At 33.3% G+C, this 11,544-nt stretch overlaps 1 protein-coding gene across 1 annotated transcript; it reads left to right on the forward strand.

Moving 5' to 3' along the window:
• Window positions 1-900: 900 nt before the first annotated feature.
• Window positions 901-10,333, forward strand: LOC112796137 (protein ROOT HAIR DEFECTIVE 3 homolog 2). Its single transcript, XM_025838462.3, has 22 exons — window positions 901-1,228; window positions 3,240-3,306; window positions 3,497-3,599; window positions 3,891-3,961; window positions 4,427-4,490; window positions 4,568-4,633; window positions 4,724-4,771; window positions 4,861-4,923; window positions 5,009-5,065; window positions 5,312-5,470; window positions 5,547-5,615; window positions 5,697-5,788; window positions 6,323-6,401; window positions 6,741-6,906; window positions 7,386-7,510; window positions 7,601-7,863; window positions 8,289-8,385; window positions 8,497-8,667; window positions 8,752-8,856; window positions 9,158-9,252; window positions 9,413-9,509; window positions 9,770-10,333. The coding sequence occupies exons 1-22, from the start codon at window positions 1,072-1,074 to the stop codon at window positions 10,055-10,057; spliced, it is 2,502 nt and encodes an 833-aa protein (XP_025694247.1). The 5' UTR covers window positions 901-1,071; the 3' UTR covers window positions 10,058-10,333.
• The last annotated feature ends 1,211 nt before the right edge of the window (window positions 10,334-11,544 follow it).

An 11,544-nucleotide genomic window follows, 5' to 3' on the forward strand; every position in this document is an offset into this window, starting at 1 on the left:
AACTAGGAAGAGAGTGTCTACCATTCAAGATCCTTGCCTTAAACTAAGTTTCAGTTAATGGAACATTGGTTAAAGTTAAAAGAGGAGCTATTGTCCCGAACTCATCAAATGATGCCATACTATATGAGCAGATGTATAATCTCTCCGACAATACAAAACAGTTTCAGCTGTTTTTAGGCAACGTAAACATGAGTCATTTTAAGCTAGTGTTGGATAAAATTAAGACTTATTTTACAAAACTTGTTGGTTGCAAAGCCACGCAAAGATGCAAATCTTTTCCGGAACATGCACGTCTCATATCCAAATCCAATTAGAGAAATGCTCAACGGAAAATTTATTTATTTATTTATTATTTTTAGTCATCAATTTAATTTATTTAATATAATAATTTAATAATATACTTTTAACTTATACTTTTAAATGTTAATGATTAACTACAGACCAAAAAAAAAAAAATTCTACTACCCATCTAGCATTTTTTATCCAATTATTCGAAACTATAGATGTTTAGTTTTAAATTTAAATAAATGCAATTAAATTGAGAATAATGAGAGTATAGAATAATAATAGACAACTAATTTTTCCAATCAATGTCGGTTAATATTTTTAAATTATTTTAATTGTATTAAATTTTAAATTATATATTTTAATTATAAATTCTATATAATAAATTTAAATATTAAAATTGGTTAATATTGATTAACTAAAAAGATGATTTATTATAATTTTTGCTATATTAATAAAAAACAATAAGGTAAATGGTAAAATAAGGAAGTAAAAAAGGTAAAAGGAAAAGGAGAATTAAAAAAGAGTAGGTGGTTTGATTGGGTATGGGGATTTGGACGTCAGTGAGTGGCACGTGCGATACAAACAAGAGAGGCGAAGAAGAATGTTGGACCCACTTGTTTCTCTCTTCTCTTCTCTCTTCATTCAAATCAAACCCCAAACAACACTCCTTCGTGTTTCTTGCTCTTTCTCTTTCTCTCTGGGAAGACACACAGAATCTCAAAACCATCTCTCAGATCAGAGTATTTTGTTTTTATCCTCTCTCCGACCTTCACTTCTCATCCCATGGACGCCGCCACTGATGCTTGCTGCTCCACCCAGCTCATCGACGGTGACGGCGGCTTCAACGTCTCCGGCCTCGATCACTTCATCAGGAACGTCAAGCTTGCAGCTTGCGGACTTTCCTATGCCGTTGTTGCAATCATGGGTCCTCAGAGTAGCGGTATGTTTCTTCGATTTCGTTATCGTGTGATTCATTCTTTCAATTGGTTACTGCTTCTTTGGAAATTTTGATTCTCCAAGATCTTTTCTTTATGTGGATTTAGCTTGGGAAAGTTCCTTTGAACTTGTATTGAAGTGTTTTTGAGTTCGGTTCTGGGAAATTAATTAGCTTGGGTTGTTACTGATTGATTTGTTTGATTGAGTTCTGTGAAGTTCTCTGTTTTTGTTTAGGTCTAGTGGTTTTTGGGTTTGGTTCGTTGAATTGAAGTTCCTTCCAAGTGATCCTCTTTGTGTTTTGTGGGACTTTGATATTATCGAGGTTGGATCAATGGCTGGTTTGCTTGATTGAGTTTTCTGAGCTACCGTGTGTTTTAGGTCTAGTGATATGGGTTTAGCTTATTGAAGTTCTTTCAAATGATCTTCTCTGTGGTGGGTTTTGGAAATTGGTGAACTCAGATCAATGGGTTCAATCACTTGTGAGCTTGGATTGATGGGTTCAGTTGCCTTTCTCTGTGATGAACTGCTCATATTTGTCTTAGGCGCAGTTTGAGATAACTTAATTAAGTTCTTTTGTAAAAAGAGTTTAAAGCATAAGAACTTTTATTAATAGCAGCTTATAAGTTATTTTGTGTTTGAATTTTTAGTTATAAAAATACTTATTTTAAAGTTGTAGCCTTTGGATAAATAACTCAAAAAATAGAATTTTTGTTTACACAAGAGAATGAATATTAAAATAACGATGATAGCAAATATTTTTCAATATTGAATGTTAATTTTACATAACCTAATCACTAATATTGTGTATGATATGATAGGTGAAAATAAAAAATAAATATAAAATGTGTGTTCATGTATATTTTGTTGCTGTTTATTTTACTCCTATTAGAACTCCCTTCTGCTTTATTGAGGTCAAGAACTTGCTATAATTAACTATGAAAATAATAGCAAGCTATCTAAAAATAAAATCACATGTGAAAAAAATAAAAAAAAATTGAAATTTCATACCACAGTTAAATACAAATTTAATAATTAAAATAGAGTGATAAAATGATAAAAAAATACCTAAAACGAATATATGCAATAGGTTGTTCAAATGGAACATTGTCTGAAAATGGTGGTGGAGAATCAATACATCCAGCAGATGAATCATTACGTGAAAATGGTGATGGAGGGTCCGTATTTCCAGCAGATGGAACATTGTGTGAGAATGACGGTGGAAAAAAAAATGTAGCTTCTGCTACTTCCTAAACGGGCACTTACTTACTTTAAGGGAATCCAAATAAAGTCATATACTTTGTCAAATCTATGTTGACTTATTTGAAAAATATTGAAAAGTAGTCAAATCATGTTGACAACTGTTCTTCAGCAATGAATGTGTGCTTTCAAGTTATAATTTTAGAGAGAAAAGAATGGAAGGGAGAATCCCCTTAAGGGTCCCTACTTCCTTTAACTTTTGCTGGCAGTGAGCAGATGACCAAAGAGAAACCGACAAAAGAACATTAGTCATAAGCCTTATCAATTTTACCATAAATTTGAATCAACCAATATCACTGCATAATATTCAGGTCGACCCAAAACTATAATCTTGTTTCAGAGTGAACCATGATAAACTGCACTCGAGGAGAGGACATGCCTAATTCTCCCAAATAACCTCCGAAAGATTGCCCCACAGGAAAGTTGTAACATTATAGTCAGACATTAAGTTTCGCTCTTAATCTAAAAATAACTTCGTTAGATATACTCGTATACAGATGAGGAGAAAAAATAATGTAAGTTCTGTGTTCTTTGAATGCAGCAAAGGCAACTTAAAAACTCTTATTATGTTTTCATTGTTAACTGGTGATCTCATCTTCCATATTTCATTTTCCAGTGTTAAGTTAGGTGCATTTTCTTAGCTGTACTCCCTCTTTATCTCTCTCACACACACATACAGACACAACAACACACACACACACATGCCCAAATAGACTTCTGTGATATAATCTTATGCTTTTACTTAATTATCTGAGCAGGGAAGAGCACCTTAATGAACCATCTTTTCCACACAAGCTTCAGGGAGATGGATGCTTTCAAAGGAAGGTTGGGTTCTGAAATTATTGACTTGGTATTGTGGACAGTAAAAGGAACATTACAAGGAAAATAGGGGTGCGTTGGGGGCTGGGGAGTATAAAGAAAGGATGGAAACTGGATGTCATTTGTCATCATCTATAATGCAGTCTATTGTGTCTTGGTTATTTTAAAAGAATGATTGAATACTGTATTCTTGCAGATCTCAAACAACTAAGGGCATTTGGATAGCAAAGTGTGTGGGGATTGAACCTTGCACAATTGCTATGGATTTAGAGGGTACTGATGGAAGGGAGAGGGGCGAGGTATGTCAGTTTATATTTTTTGTTTCTCCATTTCCTGTGCATTGTTATGCAACTGGCACTTGTCCATGCATAATTGCATATGATCACAAATTCCGAGCCCTAGCTTTTCCTCTACTAACAAATCTCTTTCACTTTCCTGCTTTTTTGTTTTTAAATGTAAATGAGGATGTCTCAACCCGGGTTTGAACCGAGGACATCTTTCCTGCATTTTTATTGATGTGCATCTGATACATATAATATCTTAATTCATATTTGTTTTGTTTTGTTTTTCTTTTTTAAATTAACTTCCAGGATGATACTGCTTTTGAGAAACAGAGTGCTCTTTTTGCTTTGGCAATATCAGATATTGTTCTGATTAATATGTAAGTTATTAGTATAGATCATTGCTTTATTTAATTGGTCAAACGGATCAGAGTGTTGGGAAAACAGACTTACACTCAGTAATTTCATGAAGACTTCGAAAATTACATTGCTCAATAAATACCTAGGTAGAATTGCAAATTGCTTGGTTATCTTGGTGCTATACCAGTATCCTTAAAGCTGGACGGCCTGGCTAATTAAATCGCGAACTGGACCCCTTTTGTGGTTCCATTAACTGGAAAAAAAAAACCAGTGGTAAAAAATTAGAATAATCAATCAAGAACTGACATGTTCTTAGCAGCCCATCCAAATCCTTTCTTACCTTCCTTTGGGTCAAATTAGTGTAAAAAGAACTTAAATGTCGTAAAAAGAACTTAAATGTCATGGGTTATGAAACCTTGTAGTAGATATATCAAAACAACTTTCAGTCCCTTCAACATTTATTGAAGGTTTTATTTTATTCACAGGTGGTGTCATGATATTGGTCGGGAGCAAGCAGCCAATAAACCACTTTTAAAAACAGTTTTTCAGGTAGTTTCCAGCCATGATTTTCCTTCTTGTTGATTTGAGTATGAATTTTCATATAATGGCCTTTCTTTTATCCGTAGGTCATGATGCGTCTATTCAGTCCCCGCAAGACAACATTGCTTTTTGTTATACGTGATAAAACAAGGGTAACACTTTTGTCTTTTCTTGGGAATATACCATTGCGTATGTTTATACTTCTACTTAATATTTTAGCATTCTTTTGGCTGTAAATGCAGACCCCACTTGAAAATTTGGAGCCTATTCTAAGAGAAGATATTCAAAAGGTATTATTTCCTTTTATTTTCCGAGGATTTTCCTTTGTTGTCTCTTCTTTCCATCATCTGAAATTATTAACGCGGTATGAATTTGTCAGATTTGGGATGCAGTTCCAAAACCCCAAGCTCATAAACATACTCCTCTCAGTGAATTTTTCAATGTAAGAGGATCTATCTGTCTGTCTGTCTTCTCTTTAATGATTCAAGTATATATCTAATTATTGATTAATGATTCTTCAAATAAAGGTGGAGGTTACCGCTTTGTCAAGCTATGAAGACAAGGAAGAAAAGTTCAAAGAGGAGGTACCCTTTCCTGAAATAGGAGTTCTGTAGGATTTTATGCATGCTTGTTTGTTTGTCATTTTGGAGTACTTTAGTAGTTCAGTATTTATTGCCATTAGACTGGGTTTTGACTATTTTTGCCTATAAATATCTATGCAAATAAATGATGTTTAAACATTTCTGCATTGAACATTTTCTGTTTTATTTTTGGTTTTTCTTCTTCTCTGCGGGCCAACGTGGATCACAGTGTTACACTTACTCATACAGGTCGCACAACTACGGCAGCGTTTCTTCCATTCTATAGCTCCTGGAGGTCTTGCTGGTGACCGACGTGGTGTTGTGCCTGCTTCTGCCTTTTCTATTAGTGCACAGCAAATATGGAAAGTCATCCGAGAGAACAAGGACCTTGATCTTCCGGCTCATAAGGTTTGTTATTAGCTTATGTTTGGGATGTGACATTGGTTTGATCTTCTTATTGATTTGGCTTCTTTTCCATAAATAGGTAATGGTTGCAACTGTGCGTTGTGAAGAGATTGCTGATGAAAAGCTTAGCTGCTTACGCTCTGATGAGGTGCTTATCCATATCCTTCTATTGCAAGTTAAATCAGTTGTTTTTATAATAAGTAGTCATAACGTGAATGATTTGGCCCAGGGTTGGTTGGAATTGGAGGAAGCTGTTCAATCAGGTCCAGTACGAGGTTTTGGGGAAAAGCTGAGCTCCATTATTGATGCCTATCTTTCACAGTAAGTTTCAGATCCGGGAGTTTAGTATTCAAGTATATTCTTGTGATTAGTAGCTACTTGCTGTTTAAATTAAGAGCTTTTCCTACCGATTCTAATGTTACATGCTAATCACAACCATTGAAATTTAATAATTTTTTGAATTAAATTGAGATACATTTCGTTACTGGATCACTCAGAGGGGTAACACTGCTTTGCTATAGTCTTTTACCTTATTCAGAGTTTGTATGGTGTAATGATGTGAAAAGAGAATAAAATAAAAAAAGTGGATTATGGTCTTTCCAATATTTTCAAAAGCTTAATAGGTTTGAATCTTTCGAATAGTAGCACTTCCAATGGAATAAAAAATTGGGGGGGGGGGGGGGGGAGGGGGGCAGATTCATTCCACTTGGGTAGAGAAGGATTCAGCTTGTCATTGAAGCTTAAATATTTAGTTGATGTTGTATTACATTTGACATCATTGTTTTGGGTAATTTAATCACCTTATACAGTTCCAGTCTTTCTTTTTAATATGTGGATAACATCTGATTTCAACAGATATGATGAGGAGGCAATATTCTTTGATGAATCTGTGAGAAATGCAAAACGAAAGCAATTAGAATCCAAGGCATTGGATGTAAGACTGTCTGCTACCTTTTAATTGCTTTATTAATTTTTTTTCTATTCATTTAGACTAAACTTCAATACTGGCAATATGGGTTGTCTAAATGATTCTGTAACCCGGTATTCTAAAATCTTAAGCTAAGCAAATGAGTTCAATCATGTAAAAGTAACAATGCAGCAACATTCTTTAATATACACAAGTGCACTTGGTTATTGATCAGAAAATTAGTGAAAACGATGGACTGTGCTGAAAAATTGTTAAGGGCTTATGAAGGTGGACAGAGTGTTCATATTGTGTGTGATACACAAAATTTATATGATCTTTTTTTTTTTTTTTCTCTCAACTTTTCAGTTTGTATACCCTGCTTATACAACATTGCTGGGGCACCTACGTTCTAAAGCTGTAGATGATTTTAAGGCTAAGCTAGAGCAATCACTGAACAACGGAGAAGGATTTGCTTCATCTGTTCGCATGTGGACTGAGTCTATTATGCTAGAGTTTGAAAAAGGATCTGCTGGTAAATAGTCTGATAGAATGCCTTCTTTGCATATACATTGTCACCTGTAACTTTATTTGCATGTTCTAGAATTTATTGCCAAATCTCAAATGCTATGTTTCCCACCGTTATAGTTAATAATACATCACTCCACACATATGGAGAATTCAAGTACTTTAAATGGAGAAAAAAGCAATAAGCAGTAACATTTGTTTGATTTATATCAAGTTCTTTAAAGATTTGGATGGTATCAGTTTCCTTGTCATTGTGTCAAGGACGTATATGAATCATTAATGATAAATACTTTTTTATGTTCCTATTTTCTCAAATGAGTTACATTAGCATCTTATGCTCGTATTTTCTCACATTAAAGATACATATTCTCTCATATGGATTTACTTGAAATCTTTTTTTTCTTGGTAATCATGTAAAACTTTCATATTGCTGGTGAAGTGCTCACTTCTATTTGGTGCTTTTGTAATTTTGTTTGTACTTTCCAGATGCTGCTGTGAGACAGGCTAGTTGGAGTGCATCAAAAGTCAGAGACAAACTGCATCGCGATATTGAGTCACATGCTTCATCTGTGCGTGACACAAAGTTATCAGAAATAACAACTAAATTTGAGGTAATGGTATCATCACTTCATAAGAGATTAGTCATTTGATGATGTTCATATCTCTGTCAAACACTGAAAGGGAGACCTTTTTTTGGGCAGAAACAATTGGCTAAGGCCCTGATTGAGCCAGTGGAGTCATTATTTGAAGCTGGTGGAAAAGACACTTGGGTTTCAATAAGGAAGCTTCTTAAACGTGAGACTGAAGCTGCCGTATCAGAACTTTCAGCTTGTATTTCTGGTTTTGAATTGGACGAAGAAACAGTTGAAAGAATGCAACAAAGCTTAAGGGACTATGCAAAACAAATAGTGGAAAATAAAGCAAAAGAAGAGTCGGGAAAGATTCTGATTCGCATGAAGGATAGGTAACAATATTCTAAATATAAATCTTGTCAATTCTTTAATCTATGTACCAATCATGTGTCTGTATTGCAATTTGCAAGATTTATTTTCTAAATTGATTGATTTTTGGAGTTTGGGAATTGGATAGTAGTAAGGATTGAAACTAGTCATGATGCTTTGCTATGTATTTGTGAAGTCCCTGAATGATATAGGAGTGACAGAATTTTTCAAGCAAGAGGATGTTATTGTCAGTGCCAGAATTTTTCAGGACAAGAAATTAGGATAAATTATTAAAAATAAAACTTGCTCATTACGTTTGCAGTGAATCCTAACCTAGCAGGATAAGGCCTGTTGTTATTGTCTTTTGTCCCCATTTGTTTTTGTTTTTGTAGGATGCCTGTAGTATAGTATTTATCTGGAACCTTACTGGTATTGTTGTACTTTTCAGATTCTCTACTGTGTTCAATCATGATGCTGATTCACTCCCTAGAGTGTGGACTGGGAAAGAAGATATCAGAGCTATTACTAGGGATGCTCGCTCTGCGGTAATTAATAGCCAATTTGATGATAAATTTTCAGCTTGCCTATACTTGCAAGTATGCTAGAAATCACTTCATTTAGCACCATTTAATGTTTTTTCTACTGCCTTGTATCAGTCGCTGAAGCTTCTATCAGATATGGCTGCTATACGCTTGGAGGATGAGAAGCCAGATCGCATTGAAAATGTACTTCAGTCATCTCTCATTGATAGACCTGCTGGTGCAATATCTTCCCAAAATAGAATCGAAGGGCCTACAGATCCACTGGCTTCAAGCACGTGGGAGGAGGTACTACTATATGCGAATATTTGTGGTATTCCTGTTAATGTTGTAGAGAAAGCTATTATTTCTGAGCATCTATTATAAATGTAGGTTCACCCAAAAGACACACTTATCACTCCGGTGCAGTGCAAGTCCTTGTGGAGACAGTTCCAGGGAGAAACTGAATATACAGTTACCCAGGCTATTTCAGCTCAGGTAAAAGCATAAAAAACTATTCTTCACTGAACCTTTGCTGCAATTTTAAACTTAATCGAATTGTCTGCTTATAAGTATTCCCTGATTGTTAATGTTTTGGCTAAAATTAGGGTCTGTATGGTAAGTACATGCTGTGTGTTAGTTACTGAGAAAGAGGGGATGGTTTTTACTTAGTGTGCAAAATTATATTGGACTACAATTTCTTTTGCTGGACTGAATAATCCTATATAAAGCTGAATTGGCATTAGTTATTGGAGTAACATCTATAATCCTTTTTTGGTTGTTTTGGCTGTGGGTTCAGGAGGCCTACAAGAGGAGTAACAATTGGCTACCTCCTCCATGGGCAATAATGGCTATGGTCATCCTTGGTTTTAATGAATTTATGCTGCTCCTAAAGTAAGTCATCACCTAAGTCTGAGCTCGTATCTTTGTTGTTATCATACTTAGAGTTTATCTAATTAGCTGATTATCCGAGACAATTCTCTTCATAATTGTGGAATGGATTGGAACCTATTTCCCTCTGTTTAATAGTTTTCTTACTTTACGCGTGAAACAGAAATCCTCTTTACCTGATGATTATATTTGTTGCCTATCTAATCGGGAAGGCCCTTTGGGTACAAATGGACATAGCTGGCGAATTTCGGCATGGCGCGGTATGATTGGACTTCCTCTTTTAACTCTTCTCCTGAATTGGGATTCTCTATTCTCTCTAATATTTTGTTCGAAGGGTGTGTTTGCGAGTTTCGAATTTTCTCGCAAACTTTGTTCCCCAATTTTTTTTTGGTCTTAATTTTTTTTTTTTGACTGGGTTATTTTGGTCTTAATTTGCAATGTTGGAAATGATTTGTAAAAGCAGTAAGTAACATAAGAGAGAGCTAGTGAGATGATGTCAGTTACCATGTTTTCTTTGCAGCTTCCTGGTCTTCTATCCCTTTCGTCGAAGTTTGTGCCGACAGTTATGAACATTCTTAAACGTCTCGCTGAAGAAGCTCAGGCGAACTCGAGACCTGGAGGGTCAGAATCACAAAATGCAAATGCTCCGGTATCAAGAAATCAAATGCAAAATTCTGATAGAGTATCAAGCACGCGCTCCAATTCTTCTGTATCCAGTGTTGGCTCATCTGGCGTTGATCAAGAATACTCATCACCAAACTTGTCTCAAAGACGAAGAACAAACCTTCCAGAAGCTGAATTTTCTTGAGGGTTATGGTTATAGCATTCAAATAGGATCCATGTATCAGTTACGTTTGCTTTCCAGTATCAGTTTTGCATTTTATTTTATTTTATTTTTTGGGTATACACTATACAGCATCAGTTTTTTGTTTACTTTATCTACGTTACTCTTCCTTTCTATTAATATTTATGCGTTATAGCTTGTAATTATCTGAAAATATATGAAGGGGAGGAACCCCTATTGGGGTTCAAGTTCAACTATTCAATAATATATGGAAGTCATATCAGAGACCGTTAAAAATAAGGTGGATTCTATGGTGTAGAAGCCAAAATAGTTCTACACATGTATAAATATACGTGTCATTCAACTGAAGGAGAATAAATTTAATGTGTAACCCAAAAAGAGATAATTCGTGCATATTGAGTCCTATCAAGTCTATAAGAGTTAAAATTGAAGGCCCCACATGTAATTAAAGTTCTTATTAACCCACTTGATTATTTTTTTTGGTGACTTATTAACCCACTTGATTAAATCATGATATTAGCTACTAGTATTTGAAGAAAAAATAAATAAATACTTTTTTAAATAAATAAATATTTTATTAAAATGAGACAAACAGTTGGACTACTACTCATTAACACATCACAAAAAAATTATAAAATATGAAATTAAAATATAATATTCTATTTGTTGAAACAAATTAATTTTTATCTTTTAATATTTACCTTGTAATAAAGTCAGTTTATTATATTTATTTTTATTAATAAAATTTTGTTGTAAATGTCTCTTGAAATGATTTCAAATTTTATAATTTATTTAAAAGTGATTACAATCACTCCAAATTTGTGTATTTATTAAGTACATTAAGACTAGAAGTGAATCGAGTTAGACCAATTTCAAACTTGACTTACAAAAATTAAGCTTGATTAATGATGCATGAGCATCATTCATATCTTTTCCTATTAACTTATATGGTGAATTATTAAATTTTTATAGAAAATAATTATATATAAAAAATGACTATAAAATTTTAAATAATTAAAAATATTAATATATATGTAAAATTATATATTATTTGAACCAGTTTGTTGAACTGAATTTAAACTCAAATAATATATAATTTTATATATATATATATATATTAATGTTTTTAATTATTTAAAATTTTATAGTCATTTTTTTAAATATAATTAATTTCTCTAGAAATTTAATAATTTACCGTACAAATTAATAAAAAAAGATACAAATAATACTCATACATCATAAATTAAGATTAATTTTTGTGAGTCGAGTTTAAATTTGATCTAACTCGACTCATTTCTAACCCTAATATACTTAATGAATATACAAATTTAGAGTGATTATAATCATTTTAAATGAATTATAAAATTTGAAATTATTTCGAGAGATATTATTTACAACAAAATTTTATTAATAAAAATAAATACAATAAACTGATATTATTACAAGGTAAATATTAAAAGATAAAAATTAATTTGTTTCAACAAATAGAA

Source organism: Arachis hypogaea, chromosome 4 (assembly GCF_003086295.3).
Source record: "Arachis hypogaea cultivar Tifrunner chromosome 4, arahy.Tifrunner.gnm2.J5K5, whole genome shotgun sequence".
In the NCBI taxonomy this organism is placed as follows: Eukaryota; Viridiplantae; Streptophyta; class Magnoliopsida; order Fabales; family Fabaceae; genus Arachis; species Arachis hypogaea.

Bases quoted from the DNA above. Each gene is read 5' to 3' on its own strand.
- LOC112796137 (XM_025838462.3), top strand. From the start codon at position 1,072: ATGGACGCCGCCACTGATGCTTGCTGCTCCACCCAGCTCATCGACGGT. The intron at 4,924-5,008 runs GTAAGAGGATCT...CTTCAAATAAAG, and splicing joins CTCTCAGTGAATTTTTCAAT to GTGGAGGTTACCGCTTTGTC. The intron at 5,616-5,696 runs GTGCTTATCCAT...GATTTGGCCCAG, and splicing joins GCTGCTTACGCTCTGATGAG to GGTTGGTTGGAATTGGAGGA.